Here is a 25,614-nt window from a genome sequence, read left to right as displayed (position 1 = left end):
TCATCAGTGGGCTTGTTTTAGCTGGGTGTATGTCTCTTTAATCCAAATATGATGGCTTGCTATTATATAATGCTCCATGTACACATTTACTCTGCGAGATCAATAAGAAAATGAAAATTAGCTTTTGAGTACAGATGTTAAGTCTAGTTGAAAGATGAATGAAAAACATCAAATCCATCAAAACAGAAATACAACCAGAATGTGGCCCAAGTCCTTAATTAATACTTCATCAGTGGGCTTGGAGGACAGTTCCCCCACAGAGGAAAACATTCTAAAAGATTCACTTACGCTCACTGCCAGGGGACAAGAATGTCATCATCTTTTCTTTAGAAGGCAACACAGAGCACAGAGCCTTTCATTGTATTGTGTTCCATGAACATGTGGAGCATAAACATCCTCATTCAGATCTATGGTTTCTGCTGTGCTTATTTTGGCCAACAGGTGTAAACAACATTTTCTCCAAGTTATTGATTAAATAATAAGGAAGAAAGTTATGACTCAGTCCTGCAAACCACTGCAGGGATGGAACTATGGTCACAGATGGGTGCTCTGAGAATCCATCTGAGCTTGAATTCTTGCAGGACTGAGACCTCCATCTTTCCAGACAAGGATAATATTCATTGTCTCTGTGCTGTCATCAGTATTGAACACACCAGGTAAATGCAGTAAGGTGATGTTTTTACACAGGCATGAAATATCAACGAAACTAATTCTCTGAAGTTGTGGGCGTGGGAGAGTGTTGGTTTCCCAATACCCTGTCTCTTAGAGATCAGAAATATCAGGAAGCTGAATACTTAAGAAGGGAAATGGGAGCAAATTTCCTTCCCAAAGATGCTACATGCCACTATCATACTTGGTGTTTCTTGAACGACCAGACACAGTCAACTTGGTTGAAAAAGAAAGCTAGGGAACCACTTTTCAGCTCCTACGTGACAGACAGACGAGAGTACCTTAGGTAAAGTAAGGGTGGCCTGCAAACATACACACGTGCACATGTGCACACATGCAGTATCTGGATCAGGCAATAAGCCCCAAGTGAGCCTTCTCTGTTTATAGCAGCGCATGAGGGAATTCAAGTTCAATGGCTATACCAGGCCTCACTTTTTTTATGCAGGCTTCTTACATTGCCCCTTGGCTTTGATGAGCAAGCAGCCTCATAACTAGGGGTGTTACATCATCCTGCACACTATTGACACGCATGGCTACAGAAGAACTGGAAAGATCTGTGGTAAACTCTCCTTCCCATATTGGTACTCTCCATTGATGGAAAGCTGTCAGGAGCAGAGCTGCTGTTGAGACCCTCTCCCATCACCACAGAAGGGGAAAGGGCTACTCAGCTAGGCCCACTGACACACAGTGTTGGCCTAACAGCACGGTCCCCTGGTCTGGGTGGCCGGCTTCATGCTAACTGCCTGGCACTGACATTCTTGCCCCTGACTGATCCAACAGTTCCAGCTGCAACATGACAGAGCGCCCAGTATGCCCCATTCCCAACATCTTCTCTTCCCCACCAAAGCTAGCCAGAACCGCAAGCAGCAATAAGCATTAGCAGAGTACAGAATTCCAGACTCAAATAAATGATGCACTGATGATTGCCAGGTGGCAGTGGAAAGTGGCTTGGTGCCATCCCCATTGCGAGGTGCACTGTCTGGCCATGCACAGTGTCTCGTTCTCTTACACGCACCGACTTCCTTTTGGCTGAGAGAGAGATGTGAGTAAACTCAGACTGGTTCCTGGTTTGAACTGAGACACCAGAACAGTGGGACTTCCCTGGGAAAACCTCTTCCCTACAGCACAGCCGGTATCAGTAAGACCATCTGCCTCATCTATGCCACATGTCCCTCTGCCTGCTGTGTTTGATAACTCCTTCAAAACTTCTGCTCTGTATACTTTTCTACCTCCATTCTCTTGTGATACTTCAGATTCTCTGCAGTAGTACAGCATTGTCATTCACCTTTATTTTGAAATGAATGGCTTCCCATCCTCAGTACATTGTAATTGTTTTGTCAAGGTTTCATTCTCAATGTTTTGACCCAGATTTCAGTCACACTCAGAGTTTTCACCTTCCTTTGGCATTTTCTATTCAAAAACTCATCTTTCAAATAGTCTTTCATACATTCAATTTTACGTGGACTACAATGCCATCCTAATTTCTGCAATACCGTTTTGTAGTTGATCTCCTCCACCTAAGTTAGCAGAAAACTATTAAAAACTCAAATGCTTCAGAACAACGCTAGAGAACTTCATCCCATGTAACAGTAGGAATTTAAAATGCAGATGTCTGTCTGACACTTTGCTTCCTTCTCTCTCAATGGAGAGACATAGGCACTTTTTTGGCACAGTTAATCTAACCTATTTCAAATGTTTGTTTTTCAGATAACCTGCACTTTGCTCTAAATTCCATTGAGAAGACCTCCATTAACCGTAAAGGGAGCCCAGGATGACAAGCCTAAATGTTACATCTACATTGCAGTCAGATGAGTTTCTGTCCCTAGTGTCAGCTAGTCCCCAACAGTTTATCTCTTATTTGGCACACACTGCTTATCAATATAAAGCAGAACCTAGCCTGAAATCACTTTTATCTTCCTCAGCACTGATGGGACTCCTACACACAGGTATTGGTTTCTGGCACCACCTGCTATTTAGCAATCACACAGGAATAAGAAGTCTGACAACGTTCACTGTTTGTATTCTGTGTTAGGCACTGCAGGTTGGGTTTTCAACTGCCACCTCCAGTAAACTTGTTGCCGACATGTCCTCTGACATGCATAGCTCCCTCCTCTGGCTGCAAATCTCCACATAAGCTACACTTAAGTTTAATGGAGCACAGTATCTTTTTTCAGTTTTGGCCCTGCCTAGGCATTTCGGATAAATCATGACTCCTTAGCAGACAGGTACTGGCCCAGGGCACTTGTCATGTTCCTTTATAAAACAACTCTACGCTACACAGAAAAGTCATTGTACTTATTCTAGTTGAAAATGCTGCAAGGTACTGAAATACCCTCCATATGTAATGGTTTATTTCAGAAGGTATCTGTTTGGCAACATGCAGACTCCAAACCTCTATCCTACAACAGGATCGGTGCAAGCACAACAGTACTGTGCCATGGGGTTCACTGTAGATTCAAGGAAGCTTGCATGGAAAGCAAGGAATTCTATGGAGAATCACACAAGTTGCTCATCTTTAAGCTGATGACATCACTTTGGTGAGGACCTTAAAGATGCTAGCTAATTTTGTGGGGGACAGAAGACAGATATGTCCAACCATGAATGGCTTTGTCTTGTATTAAAAGACATGTAAGTGGGAGAAAAAACTACAAGAATAGGATTATAGTAGGATTACAATATGCAAAAATCTGGTAAAGGAAACATTTTTTCTATAGCAGCCTGAGCAACAATACTGTGCAAAACTTTTACTAAGTGGTATCTTAAATATATTGATGTCTATGTAGCAGCTGAACCCACAGCGTCACAGGCAGAGACACACAGAAGGGAAGATGTTCTCCAGTGACCTGTGGTGCACTCAGTGTCCAAGACTCAAAATGTGCAGATACCAATACACAGAAGAGTTATAAAATAATCCAGGCAGATGGCTTAGTTTGTCTTGAAACCTTGCTCTGGTGTTAAATCTCAGGTACCAAGACCATAGAATCAGCTCCTTTCTTTGTTGCTGACATCAGCATCAGGATGACTTCAAAATAAAGTCATAAGGCAAAAGACTAAAGTTATGCCCCCACCAGGTCATTGGTGCCTATCACTACTACATATCCTCGAGAGGAGTTTTCACAGGATGGGACAGTGCAACTCAGTGCTCTGAAGAAATGAAGTCTCTAGGTTCTCTTGCTTTCTTGGGCACTGTTTTCTTTATAGTCGATGAGTTTGGTAGATTTTTGCTTTTCATGGATGTTGCTTTCCTCTGTTTTTGATGAGTGGTTCGGAGAGATTTCAGCCCCAGCATCTCACAGTACTTATTGCACTGGTGGAGGGCTCTGAACTGCTCAATGAAGGAAATCGAGCAGTTGCCTTTAAAACCTTTGTATCTGTAGCAACAAAGAAAAAAAAAGCCAAATGGGATTTCAAGATTCATTTTCAGCACAGGGAGGCAGAGTATGGCTGTTGACTCATAAGCAACTTGAAAACATTAAGCAAATCTCTTCCACCCATGCTGTTTTGAGAAGCACTAACTCTGTCACAGAAAATCAAACTGAGCCATTGAGACGTGAAGGAACCAGGCAATAAGTAGCGACAGAAGAGGGAAAAGGGTTAAAGAGGCATAGTTCTGTGGTCTGTATCCTGGCTACTATTTTTCATTTCATTTAGTTGGGAATATAATTGTCTGCTGGCTGACTTTGTCTCAGTAACATATAAATGAAATCCATTCTACATCTATGAACAGTTCTTTTGACTACCATGAAGAGACAACGTTGCTGCATAAGATACTGTCAGAACCAGAAGCTGTTTTCATCCAAACATGTACGTAACTTCTGTGCTACGCTCCTCCCTCACCCAGGCTTGACTACAAGATCCCAAGGAGCCAAGCCTCTTGGGGAAGAAGGATGTAAGGAGCGTTCCTGAGGAAGGTAGTCTCATCTAGCCTTCACAGTTCCCAAGCCACCACCGTATCTCCCACTGCTACCTCTCCCTTCTTCAGTGGGCTAGTAGAGCCAGGGAGTAGGCAGAGCATGTACATCCCTCTTCTCCTCACCCTGCCACTGGTTGCTGACATTCCTTCTGGTGCCTGCTTTTTAAGCTGCATCAACTTTTTTTAAAAGCTGCACCTGCTTTTTAAAGGAGTAATTTTTGGTCAAATTACCAGGATGGAGAAGAGAGAAGAAAGGCCAGGGTGCTCCTCTCCTTTTTTGGTAACCTTAGAAAGTGCACGTTCTACCCTATTCTCTTGCTTCACTGGACACACAGTGTCCTCAGCTGTGAACTGTGAGTTATCACTGCACGAAAAACAAACAAACAAGATTTAGCACTGAAATTAACACAACATGCTCATTGCACAGCATTCCAGAGAACTTCTTTCCTCATGCAGATTGCATAGTGCTAAAGAAAACACTATTTCTCTGAGGTCAAACTCTTTCTGACCATTCTGTGCTGTTATAGCTTGTGGTATGTGTAACTGGGGGAAGGTCTCCATTAGTGAATGGCTTCTAAATTGTACAGTCCGTATTGCACTCATATGTTTTGTATTCAATAACACCAAACTATTGACCATTCCAAGCCCTGAAAAATATGAAGCTGTTATTTTGCACTGCATGCACTATTCATTCACTGACTAGATGACTGATAAATAAAACCCGGACAGAATTCCATCTCCCAAACTTGACAGTTGGGGGTTGGCCCAAACCAAATCTTCCTTAAATCTGAAGGGGGAATGTTGGATTTGTCCCCAGGCTTAAACTCCCCAATGCCTCTTTTTGCCATGTTGAGCAAAACTAAATTTGTCAATGCCCTGAAACCAGACAGACTTTCAGATCCACATTTGGCAAACAGCCCTCCTGTTAATCATCGTGACCGTAGGTCACTGTGTTCCTGATTCCTTCATCTTTGTGTTTACCATTCTTGGATAAATACCTGGGCACTTGTGCACAGCTTCTAAACTGGCTCACTGTTTGCACTTAGAAGCCAGTCACTGTGTTGTATTATTTTTGTTTACATTCGCCAAAGAATCTACTAAGTAGCTTATTTAAAGGATTGATTGCCTGACTCTGGTGCACCCCAGTGGCTACATTAAAAACACTTTCCAGGCTTTTCGGTTTCTAGTTAGGCTTTGCCCTCTGCTGACAGAAACTGTACTGCAGCTACCTCAGCGCATTGCTTTGGCTTCGTTTGGTTTCCAATTCACTGATAAAACAGACATAAATGCTCATCCAGAAATATTTGTTCAGACTTGGAATATGAGTCTGGACCCCCATAAAAATCATTAACAGCAATGAGCAATGCTGAATATAGGTACAACATTTTAATATATGCTGTTTATTGTGCTTGGTTTACAAGAAACACTGGGGTATAAACAATGGCCGTGAATAATTCATGACAGTTGCCATATTGGCTTTTGTAAATTCATCAATAACAGTTTCTACTATGACATTAGATTATTTGAAAGCTTGCTTATACCATGAGCATGGCGGGGGTGGGGTGGGGGAGATGGATTTTTTTTTTCAGGTTTTTTTTTTCCCTGATCACAAGTTTAATCTTAGAGTGAAATTAGAATTGTATTTAATTTACATTCCAACCAGGAACAATATGAAGGTTTTTCCATTCATCGAGGATCACAGAAGCATTTCCCAAGGATATTTTTGGTTTGCCTTGATGTGATTGGCCCAGGCTTAGAAGAATTGGAGGCAGAGGACCTGTCTGTGATCACTGAGGTCATTACCTCTGCAAAGAGTGATTGAGGAAACTATGGGAATTTCTACATGCAATTACACCAAAAATTACACAGGTTTGTATCTTCTCTAACAATATAGTTAAAATCATAACAGTATCATACTGTATTTTTTAGTTAAGTAGGACTATGTATGTTCTCCCCAACATGTGAGATAGACAATCTCTCATCAGCATGGCTGCACACTACCAAAAGCAGCAATAGCCAGTAATACAGATGAATTCTGTGTACTTGTTTGTTTTCTGCATCCAGGCTCGCGGAATTAAAAATCAAACTGCAGATATTAATGCAGAGGTGACCATTCTGGGAAAGGAGCATGGAAGCAAAATACAGGACCAGGAAAAATCTGTTGTCCTGTAGCAATATCATTAGCTAAACGACAAACAAAATGATACTCAACATTTTTAAGACGTTGTTCATGAAGGGAAATGATATTCCCTTATATATGACTGAGGTGATCCTTACTGCAGCTTGCATTGCATATCCATTTTCTCACTTCACCTTCCTCTTCCATAGTCCAACATGTGTTTTTATAGGAGTAATTTCCCAGAATATTCTGGTGTCAATTTTTTAATAATTTAAAAGATATTGTGAGGGTTTTTTCCTGTACCATGAGTATATAGACAAGATCCAGTTTAGTATAAAGACTCAATACATGTGTTTGGATCTGCTTTTTTCTATCAGTTTCTCAAAAAAGAATATGAATTTAAAGCATTGGTCACAGGCATTTATCCCCATCCCCTTTCTCTTTCCAGCAGCCAGCTGATTTGAATGACTGCCTACACTGCCTATTTCTATCAATGGCTCTTTTGGCCTGTGGTATAACTAGAAGCTTTAATTAACAGAAACTTAAGAGAAGTGGAAGAAAGTTAGAGCGTTAAAGGCCTATATCTTTACATACATGCTTAAGTCTCCTAAAAAGACCTGAAGCCATTGCAAAACTACTAGGAAACAGGCCTCTAAATATTATGAACAGATCTTTTGTTATAGCTCAGAATTACTGCTTTTGAGAGAGGAGGGAAAGAGATACCATCAAATCCCTTAACACATTTCCTTTTTTATCAGATAAGCAGCCTATACAAAGCTAAACAGACATCTTCCCCCCACCCATGCAGCTGACAAGAACACGGGCTCAAGAAAAGCTTACAGTCACTGCCTGCTATAGGAAGAAAAACTAACCATAGAGTTCTAAACTGAGAAAAGAGTCTTTATAAAAGCTTGCATCATAAATACATATTCTAAAGCTTTGGCACTTTTGCTGGCTGCAAGAGGGATTTCAGCTGTGTTCTCTCATGCAGTCCCTGAAAATTCCTTGCAAAAAGGGCAATACAAACTGGCCCCTTTCAGGGAATCTCCTTCCCTAGTTCCCACAGCACTGTGGTAGATAGCCTCTCTTCTTCCAGTGGAAGAGAAGGAGGGGAGAAGGGTCACCTTAGCTACTGGCAGCAGGATCTAGGTATAAGCACTTGTATTTGCATTTGCTGGGGCAGGTGCTAATGAGTGCAAGCTCAGCTGGAGCTCTGGCTCCAACAGTATGCTGGGGTTTGAGATATTTCCTCCACGGTCAGAAGCTCTGGGCAGCATAAACACCATGTCTTTCCTCGTACCCCAGGCTGGAGCCAGTGTTGGCCCTGCATTTTCAGCCCCACCTTCCTGCAGCTGATGTACCACCAAGTAAAGTGCCTTACTTGCTTGTAAGTCACCAGAGACCTTGATTTCACTCTTGAAATGCCCTTTGAATAACCCTATTTTAAGGGAGGCATGAAGGAAAAGTAAAGCCCAATCTACAGTGTAGCCCCATCCTTTTAGAACAAAATAAATGTGTTTCCCCTACAGGCAGGTTCCCATAAATACGAACAAAAAGAAGTTAAAAGAGTCAGATGAGGATTTTCTTCCAAAGTTAAAGCAAGAATAAATTTCCAGTGCACCCTCCCCCAACATATTTACACTGTGAAGAGATTGATGTGTAAAGCAAAACCATGCTGTTGAGAAGTAATTTTTCACTCACCCTTTGGCCAATGTTGCTATGCCAACGTCAGTTAACTTCATTCCTACACCTACAAGGCATCAAGGAAACAGAGAGCTTATGTTACACTAGAATTTCTAGGAATATCTTCAGATTCAAGAGCACCATATATAGAGGCATTAAATATTACTTATTGATTCATGTTTTTAATTTTAATTATTTGTCACCATTTTTTCAAAACATTTTAAAGTACCTTAATTAAAAATAGGATGTTTGTGCTCTGTATCACTAGCAATTTCTAGAAGTCAGTCTCATACCTGTAGCTTACAGATAAATAGTGATACAGGTAAAGGTGATAAATGGAGCATAACTTGTTTCCTGTGCTAGACAGTCAGTGGGGGGGAAGGAGGGGTTACACTTTGATGACTGCATTTTAAGAAACATACAAAATCTTTGCTTAGGCTCCTGCCCTGAGATGCATATATTTATTTATGGGTTTTGTGGTTTTGATGCTTTGCAAACTTAGACTAAAATGTTTATCAGTAGGAACTGCATATTTGTTTTGCTAATCAAATAGCAAGAGGTCAGTCAACCTTATTTTTACTTTCTGGGTGAGAGATCCAAAATCCCTTTCTTATTCAGTATTTCCAAGAACTTGATTTTTTTTAACCTGTCCCTTTGTTGACTTGTTTATAGGCAAAATGCAGTCCTGTTGTGTGCAATTCTTCCTGCCCTGAGATGGGTATATTTATTTATGGGTTTTGTGGTTTTGATGCTTTGCAAACTTAGACTAAAATGTTTATCAGTAGGAACTGCATATTTGTTTTGCTAATCAAATAGCAAGAGGTCAGTCAACCTTATTTTTACTTTCTGGGTGAGAGATCCAAAATCCCTTTCTTATTCAGTATTTCCAAGAACTTGATTTTTTTTAACCTGTCCCTTTGTTGACTTGTTTATAGGCAAAATGCAGTCCTGTTGTGTGCAATTTTTTCTGTACAGGAAAATGATGGTCTCAAGACCATTTTCCTTGGAGAATACCCTCAGAAATCTCAACTGGTATGCCTGAAAAATGCAGCCTAGATACTCAAATGAGAAGATGATCAGAGAGGAAGGATGTTTCTCTTCAGCAGCAGCAGGTATATTGTCCTTTGTGGCAGCAATCATTATAGAGCTTCAGATACTATTTCTGCTGTTGTGCTTCCCTTAGGCCAGGATTTTGTTCTTTCTTCTCCCTTTAAATTACTTCAGGGGTCTTGTTTAGATGTCTTGTTGATAATTTTCCTGCCTTCTCTTGTTAAAGAATATGGGGTATTTTCTAAAATTCCACCTTTCTTTGGTTTTCTTTAACAAGGGTCTGTCTTTCTCTGTTTCAAATACATCTATGCATACTGTGTTGGGTACAGGCCCAGCATTTCAGCAGTTAGGAGGAGTCACAGACGTAGGAGCGTAAGGGCAGCATTTAGTAAATGCAAGGAGGGCATTTCTTCACCATTCTTCTTTTTTGAAGGAACATGTTTCTTGAAAGCTAGCCAGGACCTGGATGTGGAGCATTCCACTGTTCAGAGATTGTTGGTAAGTATTTAAATACAAGAAAAAGTGAAGGACTAGGATGTTATTAACAACTGAACTCTTTAATTCACAAGATGTTTCATTAACCTCTGGGAGGTGAGACAATAAGCCAGACTTGACTCATATTGAGTGTCCTGATTTACTAAGGGGACACGTGGAAGAACAACTCTCCCGTTAGAGTGCATTTGTTTTTTCTTTTCCAAACTGTCTTCTTACAAGAACATAAGCTAGGTAAAAATTCCCTTTCTCTGTTGATTAGATAAACATCATAATACTGTATAGGTTAATACATGTTCGCCCCTGCTGTCACAGTAGGCAATTAATGAATGTCTTTCTGTTCCCTAGGGTAACATACACACAAACACAGTGCACTTAAAAGAGGCTGGAAAATAAAATATCCTAACTCCCTCTCCTATCTTTTATTCTGATCTGCATGAGGTGCTGTATAAAACAGGCACAGGGCAAGGGTACTGTCCACATCTGGAGAAGACTCTGCCCATTACAGCACATTCAGCATTGCCAATAAGACACAGAAAGCCAAGAATAACATTGCTCAGAAATAAGTCCCTGGAAGTTCTGCAGTTACGGCGATTGACTGTGAGTGGTCACCAGCCTGTATCATGGGAAAGCCATGTGATTGCCCCCGACTCAGACAACTCACCTTGCAGGTCAGTGACAAGCAAGCTCCCATTGGTCTTCTCATACACCCAGTGCTGGAAGGTGCAACACTTCTGGCCAGCCTCTGAGTCTCTTCTCAGGAAATTTACTTCCTTGCCATCCCTGACAGAGTATTTCACAAATTCCCCAACCAGCTCCTCCTCCACTGTTGCATAGGGGATGTTATTAGCAGGGCGATGAACAAGAAAAATAGGAATGATCCTGAAATCAAGGGATAAAAACTAGTAAAATCCAGAGAGTTCTGTCAATGAAGGAGTAAGAAACAGACAAAGTGGACAATGATCTCAGAGAGTGAATGAACAGCTACCAAGTCTAAACCAAGCCAGGAGACATCTGGGCAAGATTCAGATTTCTAGGTAGCTCTAGAACATAATTGCATTATCCTCTATGTGCTTATTTCTTTGTATTATTTACTCAGATGTAAACTTTTTCAAAGCATACTTTCTAATGTTGTCTTACTACATCCCAAAATCTAAACTCTGCACAATAAAGGGTGCTTGCTTATTTTGGAGTATCACTGCTTTAGCTGCTCAGTCTGACTGATATATGATTCAGTCTTTCTGAGGTGTTAAGCACCTGCAAATTTGATCCACTCCAGAAAGTGCTTTGCCCAAGACCAGTGTAAGTGGAGGATTTCTCAGACTAGACTTCTAAAACCTGACACATCCAAAATTAGCAAACACTTTTGATAATGAAAATACAAAGCAACTACTTTATCAAAAAAGTAAGAGGAAACAAGAAAGTCTCTGGAAAGATCATCAGATTTTCAAGACAAGTTGACTCAAGTGAAAATCTAGTTTCTGAAGATTCTTGGGCTTCAGCAAAGTTTGAATCCAGGTCAGAAAACTGCAGCTAGTTCTGTATGAAGTTTTCAGGAAATTGCAAACTTGACAAAATTTGTCTCATTTTATTCATTTAGAAATTGAGCTAGTTTAGCCAGAAAGACTTACAAAGTTTTGTAGGAATACAGGCTAGGTCCATTTATGTCTAAAGATGCACCATGCCAAAACCTCATATCCAGTATCAAATAAAATTTTGCTTGGGGTTTCATGGTCTTCCCAAAGACAAAGACTGAATGTGAAGTCATAATGACAATAGTCTGGAAGGAAGTATCTGTCTCACTGGCAACATGAACTTCTTGGTTACCAAAGTTCCTGCTGTCTGGAAAGCAATGTTCTACCTCACAGATAGCTGCCTTCTGTTTGTACTTACACTGGAAAAACTCAGCATTCTTGTTAGGCAGCACTCCGATACTACAGTATAAATCTCCAAAATTAAAACCTTAGAGTAAGCAAAAAAGTGACATCAGTGTATATTAGAGTGGAATTTAATACTGCTCTGAGATAAGGTCATTTTGGAAAGCCATTCAGCTGGAGCTGGTAACGGAACATAACCGTATTTTATCAGCTAGCTCACAAGAGCTCCTAGCAGTATCTCAGAACAAATGGGAGAAATGACTGTCACCACAAAACAGGTTTCTAGTTACTTGCTTTCTTACAAACAGCCTTATCTCTTAGAGCAACACTGCCAAAGGGGTGGTATAGTTGCTTCCAGACATACTTGTAGTAGATTCTGGAACTGGCAGAATCGTGAATGTACATATGTACTCTATATACATTGAAAGGAGGTCTAGAAGAGTTAGTCATGGGACAGAGAACCACATATAACTAGAGCCCTTCTGTATAAGTCTTCCAGTCCTAGTCCACAATCAAGCTTTATTGACACCATTAATTTATTTGTGATAAATATGTAAATTTGTAAAATGTGATATTTTACTCTTATTGTTATAGCACATGCAGTTAAACTGGTACAAATGGCCTTTATACTAGTAGTTATTCTCTTTCTAAGGAACAATCACTGCGACTGTAGGCACTTGTCTAGTTCTAACCTACTCATTCAAGGTATGAGATCAGCTTAACTCTACCAGTATCATTAAAGTGAACAACTAGTACTAGTATATAAGGCTCCATATAGTTTCATATTACTGCACACTGAAAGGAAAATAAATGGGTGACTGGTTAAAGGAAATGTTAGTACTACTCCATTGTGGAATTATCGTAAGTAACCTCAAGACCACAGAATCTCTCTCCCCCTCCTGCCCTTTTATAAATGTCTAGCTGCCAGGCCACTGACTATTATAGGGCAGTGCTTCCTCTATCCTTTCCCCAGCTTTCTCTTACAGTCAAACGTGCACAGATAGGCTAAGGCTGTAGCTTTAAAGCTAACCCTGGAGAACGTGGATGACTTTTCTCTTGCTCTATTTCTCTTATAAAATGTTGCAAGGAATATACCCTCTTTTAAATGCAAGTTTGGTCTGACAAGGGCTGGCTAGAAGAAAGGAATCTAGCCTTAAAATTTTGAAATTAAAAAGCAAACCAAAAGCATATGCACATTATCTCTTTTTGCTCCTAGCTGCTGTCTTCCAGCCAATTGTTTAGAATAGAGCACCAGATCTGAACCTTCCACGTGTCTGTTATTTGCACCAGACTTCTAGTTTTTGTAGGATACTGCTCTCTCTCTCATATCAAAACTAGAGGTTATATCCTGTGCCTAGAGAAATCTCTCAAACACAAATCTTACCAAGAGCAATATATTTCCAGAAAAGAAGCTGACTTGCACAAATATTTTCCCTAAAAGATTCCGCTGCCATCTCCATCACTGTTTCTAATCCTGAAAAGGCTGCTTTAAGGAATCATTCCAGAGGCTGTGTTTTAAGTGGTCCTTTTTTTCAGGGAATCAGTGCAGCTGAGCAGATCTTGTGTCATCTAAATGGAGATGGAGATTCAGCATGTAGGTCTTATCCTTGAAGCAAGGCAGATGGAATTTCAACCATCCATTGCAAACTCAACTCTACACAGTAGCCTGACACTGGAACAAGAAATCCGTTGAAAAAGATCTATTACGAAATCCTCAAGGTGCCACTTCCCAGCCTCAGAGGCAGAGGTGAACCTGTATTGAGCTATTGGTCTGATGTACACATATTCAGGAAATGGAAAACTTCTGATACGAAATAAACCAATCTTTGGGAAAACCTAGCATCAGAGTTGAGCTTTTTGACTTAAGCCTCTCTTTACATAGAAAACTTGCCTATGGAGTGACTTCATACCAGCTCTAGAATGATCATGATTTCTCTCAAGATTTCATTTTTAATGAAAAGTTGGAAGGCCTGACTTATCCCCTACTGCTGTTACTAGATGATACTAGTAGTATCACCTACTGGTGTTACTTCACTAACATGAATAATTTCCTCTAAATTTATATCAAAATCATGCCTTTTGCCTGCTATTTACTGTCGTCACTCCTTATTATCCTTCTCTAAGGGAATGGAATCTCTCTCACCACCTTGATACTCAGTATTATTTAGGTCATAACTCCAGCTGTAACACTGTTCTCAGGATTCCTCTTTCTTCTTCTTCAGTAATTACTCCTAGCAGTCAGTGGGCAGCTGTGGCACAGGACAATACACACACGCATACGTGTATATGTATATAAAAATAGATATATACTCACTCTGGTACTTCCCCAAAGCCTTCCAAGGGTTCAGCTTCAGCTGCATATATCTTCGCATACTCTCTTGCAGTATTTTGGACATAGCATTCCTATATTACAAACAGATATGCCTATGGAATATTACTCAAAACAATTAAGAGATCATCTGTCAATATTTGCAAGACAGCTTTTCCCCACAATTCTTGCTTACAAAGGACAGGGGAAGCTTACCTGCAGTGCTAGTCTGTAGTTCTTTTGAACCAGATCATCCTTACTCTTGGTCCCATATGAGATCGCGTTGTGCACTTTGAGAACACAGGGGTGGCCAGGACTGAACACTGGCACGAGGCCTTGCATCACTTTACTTCGGAAGGCTTTCCGGTGCATGCCTTCACCAAAGTGAAGCTCTTCTGTAGCTATTATTCCATGCAGGTTCCCACCAAAATAGCTGTCACTGATGAAATCTTCTCTGAACATGAGCTGCATGAATTCAATTTCTTCCACACCTAAAACACAATGCCACTTCGTTCTGCACAACATCCTTCTGCAGTCACATGGAAAGGGGTGGACATGGGAGAACAAATGCATCTCTCCATAGAGTATTAAAGAAAATGCCCAATGGACACAGAATACATGGCCTCACTTGTGTTAATAAGGGGCTGAGACCCTGCTCCTCTAAATTTAGCTTGTTGCCTGTACTGTCGAAAGCCAGCATGGAGAAAGGTGGCAGTTCAGGTTCATAAGGAGAGAATACAGAGTGTAGCAAACAAAAAACAGAGGTAAAGACCACAGAATCTTGTTTTTTTAGGGGAGTTGTAAATTGGAGCTTCAAATGAATGTGAAGTAAGTCAAGCTGACTGAGAACTAAAGAGCCATTGAGGGAATACAGAGATCCTGCCAACTCTGCTTTTTTGGGAAGACAGAGACAGTAATAAAGCTAATGTACAGCAGTGTATGTAGATATGAATTTAAAAGTAGAACACAGTTCTGTGCCCAATGTGCTCAGAGCACGTTCTTCCAAAGCTAGCCTGTCTTTTCAGAAAAGCCAGAAGTTGCTGGTACAACCAGAGCTTCTTTTAGCTTTCAGCTTGGAATCTTTTCAGGGAAAGATTCTGCCAACATGTTTGTAGAGACACTCAGCTGAAAGAGGTCTCAGTCCTTATCCTATACAACCATGATGGAAACATGCCTTTCCTAGTCAAAGCCTTTTCAATCAAAAAGCAAATAGATCAATTTTAGTGATCTTTATATTCAGGAGAAATTGGTATATTTCTCTTATGACCCCACCTGTGGATTTTGAAGGTACCAGTAGCATAAGAATGTGTGCCTGAGTTTGTTACAACTGAAATCAAGCAGGATTATGGATTTCACCCTTTTAAATGATCACTGGAATACAAACGGAAAAAAAATATAGGGGGAAAAAGAAGTGGTGAAGGTTAAGCACTGAGACAAACTAAACAATTCTAACTGCACTTCAAGTCTCTGTAATCACAACATTTCAATGAACATCAGTGGAAAAGATAAATAGGAGAACAAAAGGTGTATACTACGCAGCAATGCAGTCCTTCCAGCTCCCCTTTGTAGTTATCTCTGGTTTAGACTCTGTACACTATTGCCTCTGAAGCACAGAGGAAACAGTGCACGCTGGTTTAGACTCTGTACACTATTGCCTCTCTTTGAAGCACAGAGGAAACAGTGCACATATAAAGCTAGAATTAGAAGGCTCCTTAACTCCACCTAAAATTCTCTGTTGATCAAAAGTTATACAGTGCTGTTACATGAAAAGTCCTGTCTTCATGTTAACAAGGAACTAAACGTTTAATTTTATTCTTCTAGAAAAAGAAAGAAAAATCAATTGGCCGAATGAAGTACTTGATTAGTACAGTGTGTTCAGAAATGATAAACCAATTTGCAATGCACTGTCTATCTTTAGCTGTAGCACAGCAAGACATATGCCGAGTGTGATTAAATGCAAGTTAACATATGGGGAAAGCATTCCAAATCTTCATGCCCGTCTTTCTCTTGGATTAAAGTTACATAGCAGGTGACTTGCAAAGACCATGTGTTCAAACACCATTGGCAAGTTTTTCTGCCAAAAGAGCTTTCAGTACTCTGTGTGTGCCTGTGTCTCTGCATGATGCGATGCAATGCTATTTCATTGTTTACTGTTTGTGAAGTGCTAGTGCATCAAGCTAACAAGGAGTTACACAGTCAAGTTCAAATCAATGGTTTGTCACAGCAGGTACTCCATACTCTACACAAACCATTCCATCCTACAGGAGGGTATTTCACCTACAAAACTCCCATGAATTAAAGCGAAATTTTATCTTTGATGGTACAGCAAAGGTGAGTGCAAAAAGGGAAAGACAGCTAGCAAAAACACAATACTGATTCAATGGCTTCAAGGGATTCCCATAGTTTCCCACGGGATAACTGTAAAAATGTCTCAGTCTGGTTGTATTTTTCCATCTTTTGTTCTACTTGGAAATCAGAAGGAACAAAGATTAGAGCACACATTCAAGCAGATGTGTGTACTTACCTTCCCAATTCTGAAAACTTGAGAGATGTTCCAATACTACAAGGAAACAAAGAAACAGCTTTTGTAGCAAAAAAAAAAAAAAAAAGGAAACTGCCATTTTCACTATTTTTTTTAATTAAAATTATAAACTGGGATTTACCTTCAGAAGTCAGATTAAACTCAGCAGTCACCTTTCCATACATATTATTCAAGCAGCAATAATACATTCCCTGGTCTTTGTTACTGGCTTTAGCTATTGCCAAAGAGACAGGAGAGTCATCCTGGGCACTGGAACAGAAGATGTTAATTTTCCACGTTAATACTTTTAAAAGACCTTTCCTGATTATTCCATGTATCTCTCCTCCTGTCCCTGGAATTTCTGTCCCTCACTGCAAAGATTGATTTAAATATGATGCAAGTAGACAAAATATTTTATTTCACTTAGAAGTGAAATACTTAGAAGCATTCAGCCTATTATGTGTTTCACAATAGATGATCCTACTACACTCTGAGAGGAAAGTACCTCAATCAAATCTAAAAATAATTAAATCACACCAAAAGGCATCCTAATATCCCTATCAATATCATGGCCAAATATATAAAGTATGAACATATAAAAGCCCAAAATGTTGTATGCTGTTCCTCAATATTGACTCCTCACTCAGCTTTCTCTGTTTCTTTGCTTTTTTCAAGCTAGATGTTTACTCTCTGATGTCTGTATACACAATTTCACAAATGGATCAAAGGCAGATATTATTAACAGGGGTGCAATGACACGTGAATGCAGTTACAGTACTTGCAGACCCAAGCTGGCTCTGGCAGCAATAAAACCACACTGAAACAGTGCTATGCCTGAGTGAACAAGTCCTCTTAGACCATGAAGGTTTTCACATGTACCACAGTGGATGTCCATGGAAGTATTTATCTGCAAGCCAGATAATCCATGCAGGGATTATGGAGACCTGGCTATTGTGCTTCAGAGCTTTTGTGAAGTGAATTAGTGAAGATGTGCACAGTTTTGTTGGCAGCATGAAGTTTCATGATATTTTGGCATACTGGAGAACATATTTGTCCAACAATAGTTTTTAAATTAAATTACTTAGCAGATATTAATATTACTAGCAATGTGTATTTTTCAATACACATATTTCCATGTGTTGACAGGTAAGAAAAATTTAAAGATTTGTTGCCAAATTTCCTGTAAATGCCCCCTACTGAAAGTAAAAGCTAAGATGTACCAAACAGTCCAGATTATGTATTTCTGTAGACTGATGTATACTTCCAAAAGAAGAAACAGTGCTTGGGTACACACAAAACAATTAATTGGATTTTTATTGTGATGGAAGGGAGATTTCCACTGAACTCTACTGAACATTTTTGAAGGAAAAATTGTAATTAGGAATCTCTCTTACTTTAAATCTGTGTTATATATTTCACTTTCATTCCAACATTTTGAAATATATTTATCCTATGAAGTTAAAATGCAAATATTTTATGTTATCACATATTTTACTTGTTATCACTGCAAAAACTGATAAATTTGATATCTCTGCAATGTTTATTTGTTAAAACACTGCAAAATTATTTAGCAGATAATGGTATGTACTAATATTACAATGGATATTGTAATACAATAATCAAAATCAGTATAGTTAAAACAACAAGAATCAGAATGACATGGGAAGTTTAACCAATTCGTGCAACTTTTTCTCTCCCCTTAAAAGAACATCTTAGAAGATGCCTTCCTACAAAATTTACTCACTTTCACAGAATTGTGCATTCTGATGGAAAAATCTTTTCTTTTTTTGCTTTGGGTAATGTTAATTTTGTATTTTTGAAACATTAAAAACAGATTTTAAGAGCTATGCGATAAGAATGTCATTACTGCTACAGAAGAAAATAACTCGTTTCATAAAAACGGAGTTTTAAGAAAAGCTGGAAAAGATCCTGATAAAGGCCTTAAGAAGCTTTTACTTCCACCCTTCTCATTGGACTGCTTCTTGTCACTCAGAGTCAGCTTAACTGGCTGGGTTGAGGGGAGAGATCATTCTTCCTTAAATTCAACTCCCATAGTTTAATCCAATCAGCTTCAAGTTCCATTCGATACAGAATATGAAGTTCAAAGTAGAATCATAGACTCCCAGAGTGGTTTGAGTTGTAAGGGACCTTCAAAGATGACCTAGTGCACCCCCTGCCACATGGGCAGGGACATCTTTCACTAGATCAGGTTGCTCAAAGCCCCATCCAACCTGACCTTCTAGGGATGGGGCATCCACAACTTCTCTGGGCAACCTGTGCCAGTCTCACCACCCTCATAGTGAAGAATTTCTTCCTTATGTCCATTCTAAACCTACCCTCTTTCAGTTTAAAACCGTTGTCCCTTGTCCTTTCACTACAGACCCTGGTAAAAAGTCTCTCTCCATCTTTCTTATAAGCCCCCTTTAAATACTGAAGGGCCACAAGAAGGTCTCCCCAGAGCTGTCTCTTCTCCAGGCTGAACAACCCCAGCTCTCTTAGCCTTTCTTCACTGGAGAGGTGTTCCAGCCCTCGGATCATTTTCGTGGCCTCCTCTGAACCTGTTCTAATAGGTATATGTCTTTCTTGTACTGGGGACCTCAGAGCTGAACGCAGTGCTCCAGGTGGGGTTTCATGAGAGCGGAGTAGAGGAGAATCACTTCCCTTGACCTGCTGGCCACACTTCTTCTGATGCAGCACAAGATATGATTGGCTTTTTGGGCTGCAAGTGCACATTGACGGCTCACATCCATTTTTTTCTCCACCAGTATTCCAAGTCCTTCTCTGCAGGGCTGCTCTCAATCCATTCATCCCCCAGTCTGTATTGCTTCTGCGGAATAATCACGTCAAGCTCTACATTGCATGTTAGTTGTTTCAGCAATTCACTTCCACCACACAAGGACAGACAGCCTCCCACATATTAACCAAGCATGTTTATGTTGTTTGGCTGGGTGCTGAGGTTGAAACTTCATTTGATCTTTTACAGTACTTGAAAGTTGGATGAGACTGGTTATGAACAGGCTGAGAGGAATTACTGGTGATGGAATGCAAACTATGACCAATATTAGTGCACTGTGTGAAGATATGCTTCTTAATGACCCTGTTTAAACTTATTATTTGCACCTATCATACTAATCTCTCAACAGGTACAAGAGTGAATCAATTGCATATTTTCCCAAAAGCTATTCAGAAACTACCAGTCCTTCAGAAACATTCACTCACCTTCTCTGCAGTCGAGCTAGTAACTTGGAATCTTTAGTCCATGTAATGGTGGAGTCACTATGAAGGTCACCAAACTGACAGCATAGCTTAATATTTCCAGAGCAGTCAGGGAACAACTCTGCTTGGATTTTCTTCAGCAGCTTGGGAGCTTGAAACAGAAGAGCCACAGTTTAGGATTAGAACATAATGATATTGTTTTGGCATTTTAAAGGAATCCCAGAATGATTTGCAGATGTTAATACGAATCTGACAACACTGGTAAATAATTATGATTTCTTCTGATGCAGAAACCAAGGCTTTAAAATACAGAGGTTTTAAAAGACTGATTCAGTGCCCCCCACAGTCAATGGAAATGTTTTCAATGCAAAGACATTTTGAATTTATGGAATAGGACCCAAGGGAAGTTCTAGCCTGAAAAGTCATCGACATAAAATAATTTCTTAGTCAAAACACATTCTCTCTAACTAAAGGACCAGCTGGTTTTATCAGTAAAAAAAAGACACCACAAAGGTACAGCATACCATATGGTTACATAATGAGAATTCATATTAACTGAATACTTGTACCTAGTAGATTTTTTTAACTGATCACAGCCTTTGAGAGAAAAGACTTTAAGTCCCAGGAGATGCCCAGTCTCCAAGGTGTTCTTGGAACATACCTAGCCAGGATGAGACTCTTTGCAAGATGCAGTGATGGCACCATTTCCTTTAAAACACAGCTGAAGGGAGGAACCCCCACTTAGTGGTTAGATATCTGCATTTGGTAATGTCAGTGGCCTTTGCTTCCCTCTTCAGTTTCAAAGGATTAATTTCCCGCCTCTACAGAAAGTCCCTACCTTTCCAGCCACAGGGCACGGTTCTTTTGCTAAACATTGACCATCGTGTAGAACAAATCCAAGAATCACTCAGGTTACAGAAAGACAGCACTCTGCCCAGTCTGGGGAAGGTCCTGATAACCTGGTTCTCTGCTAAGACTTGTTTTCTGCCTCACAGAATGCTCCAGCATCTTCTGCACGTGGGCATGGCGTGAGCGGGAGGATGGAGGGTACTTGGAAAGAAAGGGAATCAATATATACTTAGGGAAAGGTTTTGGGATCATGACACATCCCTGCGCTCAAGTGAGACATCCCTGCTAGATGTAAGGGATATAAAATACAAGATGTTATGTCTCCTACTGTATTAATTCTGAGCTGCTGCACTCTGAATGAGCTGGCATGACACATCTCCCTCAGCGATGCCATTCCAGCAGTCTAACTTTCCACACCTAATGCCGAAGGAATGCTGGATCCAACTCCAAGGGTCAGGCACCTGGAATTCATTGCTATGTTTAACTTGTAGTCACTGAAGTCCTTAGGCCTAAGAATCTTGCTGAATCAGGGCTAAAATGACACAGACAGTATGTGACAGAACTGTAAATAGAACTAACAGCTCTAGATTCCCTGCCCTAACCACAAAGTCGTCCCTCCTGCAGCTGAAAATAATACAAAAGAGAACACTGAATATATACCAGACTAACCATACCAACCTTCCCATAATGCTGGGAAAAGGTCCACACAATTCTCTGAAGTACAAACATACATTCATTTCAGTCTAGACTAAAGCAGATCAGAAGCAGGTTAAGAAAATTCAGTCTTATCTGATGCAAGCCTGAATGTTTAAAACATTTTTCAAGCATAGCCTCAGGTACATGGAAAAAGATCAGGCATTTCTCAGTAATTGCAGTTTGCTTGCTCTGCTTTGAAGGAATGTGTCTCTCCTCCCACACATTTGGTTCTGGCAAAGGACACATCTTCAAACAGAGAAAAGTTTGGGTTTTTTTTAAATGTGATTGGAAAAGTAGAACTCTCACCAGACCCCACTGTAATTAGACTCTCTGAAGAGCTTCATAGTTGTGTAGCTTACTTTTAGTCACTGTTCAGTCTTGCTCTGACCTATTAAATTATTTTATGATGTGAACATGAAATGTAATGTCAAAAGGTAAAAATAAGACCTTGGTCCTTGCAAAGTATCCATAGAAACCACAAATACCTCATCTGTCTAGCTGTTACACTGTTGCTACTTCTGTCTGCATTTTACCTAATAGCAACCTCCTAGAGACTGTGACAAGCAACCTGAACCTCATTTCAATTATGTTTTCTATGTCAATTTAATATTGCTAATTTCATCAGTGTCATTTATGACCAACAGTGGTGAAAATGAATGCAGAACCAGCCATCAGTCATCAGATAGGACTGCAAAACATTATGTTTATCAGTGGTACCCTACTAATAACAGTAATACTTTGCTAGTAATAAAACCATTTGGTAACCACGAGAGGGTAATTGCATTTGGGAGCCACAGTGTAGGAGCATAACTGGGAATACAGCCCTGTGGGAACATAACAACGTGCAAGTACTGCGCTTGCAGTTGCTGTATTGTGTGGTTATGTGGTACCATTATGCTATACATTCCTGAAAATGTTACGCGAGGAGACAAATGAAGAAGTAACTATTTCAAATAGGTTCATAAATTTAACACATTTTTGCCAGCTACGAAAAGGATGTTAGGGAGGGTTCAGCTCTGTGGCACAGGGACAGCACTAGTTACTAAGTTCACAGAACTGGAAATTAACATCAGTGAGGGCAGGACACCTTTAGCTGATATGATTTAGACTAAAGGAGGCTTGCAGTGTGTTTAATGAATTTGAATTTTGTACTGTAGCCAGAACGATGGGAAAGGACAGAAATGAAAATCAGTTTTCTCTTACCTTTGGTATCCTTTTTCAAAATTAGTTTCCTTTGCTCTTTTCTATCTTCTTTATGAATCATGCCTGCCTCACTCTTCACAGACTCTTTAACACAGCTAGGATCCTTGCTGACATTTCCTCTCTCCTCCAGTCGGGGTTTTTTTGACAGTGTTGCTGGTGGTAATTTCTTCTTAGCTCCAGTAGCTAAATGACCACTCTTTGCTGTGTCTTGTTTACATTTGATGGGCTCAGGCTCAGCAACAGTTGGTGATGTCTGGTAGGATTTCAATCCTTCTTGATTTCTTAGCGTTTCCGCATTGACTGGGAATGGATCATATGTGGTCAACGCTATGGAGAATGGCTGAGTTCTGCTGTAGGGTGGTTGCTCTTGAAAATACTGGTTGCTCCCTGAATCAACTGGTGGCAAATTAACTAAACCACTTACTATGTTCTCTGATGTCATGACTTCTTCATCTTTATCATACTCAGTACACTTAATTGAATTATCAACCTCAGTTAGCTTGCTGGAAGAGATCAAGTCAGACCAGGACTGCTCAGTGCTAATATTCATAATCTGTCTCTGGGCCTTGGAGCCAGTGTGCAAAGGAGACTTCCTTTCAGCTTCATCTGGGTTATATTCAATAGCTCTTTGAATCTCTCGTTTATTTTCACACAAGACTGCTTCCTCCTTGTTTTCTTCAGGTACCCTATGGAACTGATCCTGCAATACTTTGCAGAAAGTTTCCAGCGCACTCCAATTTTCATCTAGTTTGACTGCAGTTTGTGTGGATTCTTTTACTTGACTTCCTGTGCCAGGACACCCCATTGTTGATATACTGGTAAGAAGGCCCTCTGACTGGCTTACAGGTGTGAAGAATGGCAATGTTTCTTTTACAGTCAGTTGTTGGATATCTAACTGATTACTGGTATCTCTATAATCCTCATTTGCTATGCTGTGGTATTCATTTTGAGTCTTTCTAGGCAGTGGCGTACTAACTGATGTTACACTTCCAGATGCGTACGTGTGATTTTTTGAAGACTCTGTTTTTAACTCTTTATCAGACTTGAAGGTGCTGTCGACAAAAAATACATGTTGTTCTGATGTATTATGAGAGGAAACTGCAGTCTGACTCTCTGAAACATGACTAACTCCTGAGCCACAGGAAGTTTCAGCCCTTTGTTCATCACCTATGCAAATCTCTCTCTGTTCTTCTTCTGTTTTACATGGTTCATATCTGGGCACTTCTACATAAAAATCTCTTAAAAATGGATCCTCAGAAGAAGGAGTATATGCCACTTCTTGTTTTTCTATTTCTGTCAGTTGGTCTATATTTTGGGGTAAATTCTTACGTGTTATGGTTTCAGGAATCTTAATTAAATTAGGCAATTGCATTAGGTAACTGTATTTCTGTGCATTAGAAACAACTTGAAAATCTCGACAGTCATTATTTTTTGAAAGATGATAACTGTCAGAATTAGTGTCATTTTGTGCATTCAAGTCTGAGTGATTACCTTTTTCTTGTAAATTCTCTTCATAACTTTTGTGTATGGTGTTAATAGAAGAGTGTTCTTCATGTGTAAACTGATTGGTATTTTCACCAGGGAAAATGTCTTTCTCTTCAGGGAAATAAGCCAGTTCTTTTCTTGCTGGGTAACAGTCTCTAAAATTACACCCTTTACCAGTTACAGACTCATTTATCAAGGATATGTTGTGCTCAGTATGAAGTAATTGTCCAGTTGTCCCATGCGACTTATCTGACATGTAAGCTGGGTTTTCTTTGTCATATGCTAAATTACTACTCTGAGCATTTTTCAGTCTTTGAGGAGAAACTGCATCACATGTTTGTGAAGCATTATTAATGGTAAGCTTTCCTTCCCGAGCAACAGTCATTTGAATGGATCCATTACTGTCAGTTAATGTTTGATTTGGCTTCCGCTCCAAGCACTCCCCTGTATTTAAGATGATACTATTTGCTGAAACACAAATGGATGGTGTTTCCGTTTTATTTCCAGTGCTAGAATCTAGACATATACCATCTGTTTCTACCACTTGTGCAAGACAAATGTTTCCTATGGATGCACTGTTACATGCTTCATCTGTTTTAAGTAGGTTATTAGAAACATTGCAGTCTTCTTTCTCTGTTCTTTGTCTATTAGCTGGCTGTGTAATAGGTTCCTGCTCTTCTATCAAATTTATTGGCAAAGGATGATTAGAACAGGTTTCCTGTACAAAGTTCAGTTCTCTGACTTTGCTATCTGTCAGCCTAATTTCTAAACTTGTGATCCCCCGGTTTTCAAATGGGATTTGATAGTCTGAGTCATCTTCATGAAGAAGTTTCCACAGCTTGTCATGCACTGCAGATATATCAGCATCTCCTTTGCACTCAGGTTCTCCAGATTCCAGGACTGACTTGGGATTAGCTTCAAACAGAGATTCATCACATGATAGACTGCAGAGAATATCTGTGTCGTTGCTATCATGTGAGTCAAAACTATACCTTTGCTCTCCCTCCCTTGGCTCATCACATAGCTTTGCAGAAGAGAGAACAGCACACAAACACTCTTGTTTATCAGGAACAGAGTCCGTATCCCATAAAGGAAAAGGTGAAATATCATTCTTTGATTTGTTGCCATTACTAATAACATTAATTCCTTGTTCACAAAAGACTTGTTGGTGACAACTTTCTCTCTTATCAGAAGGAGCATGGTGTTGAGAATAGGTCTGTAAATTTGCATTTTTTACTTGTAATGTCTTTTCAGTACAGAGCATTTCTGAAGCTGGGTGGATGGTTCCTGCACTCTCACAAGTCATGAAGATGCCCTCCTTTTCTGTTCCAGGCTCCATACATAGTCTCTCACAATTCTGGGTAAAGATTTTAAGATTAGCACCTTGATTCTACAAAGAAGAAAAAAAGAGAAATGTAATTAAAAATTAGAATGTTGCTTGACACAGGCCTGAACTAGAATTCTGGCTTGAAATGTACCTAATTTTTTTTTTTTTTTAATATTTGTCAATGGTCAAGTTTCTGACTTGTAGCT

At 39.9% G+C, this 25,614-nt stretch overlaps 1 protein-coding gene across 2 annotated transcripts in view; it reads right to left on the bottom strand.

Moving 5' to 3' along the window:
- Positions 1 to 32: 32 nt before the first annotated feature.
- ALPK2 (alpha kinase 2) overlaps positions 33 to 25,614 on the bottom strand; it is a 47,345-nt gene continuing 21,763 nt past the window's right edge. For both annotated transcript variants that reach the window (XM_009274731.2, XM_009274730.2), the window contains 9 exons: positions 22,597 to 25,471; positions 19,852 to 19,999; positions 16,775 to 16,902; positions 16,636 to 16,671; positions 14,328 to 14,602; positions 14,118 to 14,206; positions 10,591 to 10,808; positions 8,403 to 8,451; positions 33 to 4,040 (listed from right to left, as the gene is read on the bottom strand). In XM_009274731.2, coding sequence (XP_009273006.1) covers positions 3,806 to 4,040; positions 8,403 to 8,451; positions 10,591 to 10,808; positions 14,118 to 14,206; positions 14,328 to 14,602; positions 16,636 to 16,671; positions 16,775 to 16,902; positions 19,852 to 19,999; positions 22,597 to 25,471 — 4,053 coding nt within the window. In that variant the 3' untranslated portion in view covers positions 33 to 3,805. The remainder of the gene's footprint in view (positions 4,041 to 8,402; positions 8,452 to 10,590; positions 10,809 to 14,117; positions 14,207 to 14,327; positions 14,603 to 16,635; positions 16,672 to 16,774; positions 16,903 to 19,851; positions 20,000 to 22,596; positions 25,472 to 25,614) is intronic.

The sequence above is a fragment of the Aptenodytes forsteri genome, unplaced genomic scaffold (assembly GCF_000699145.1).
Source record: "Aptenodytes forsteri isolate BGI_AS27 unplaced genomic scaffold, ASM69914v1 Scaffold112, whole genome shotgun sequence".
NCBI lineage: Eukaryota > Metazoa > Chordata > Aves > Sphenisciformes > Spheniscidae > Aptenodytes > Aptenodytes forsteri.
Note: the sequence above shows the minus strand (reverse complement) of the source record. Positions and strands in the feature narration are given on the sequence as shown.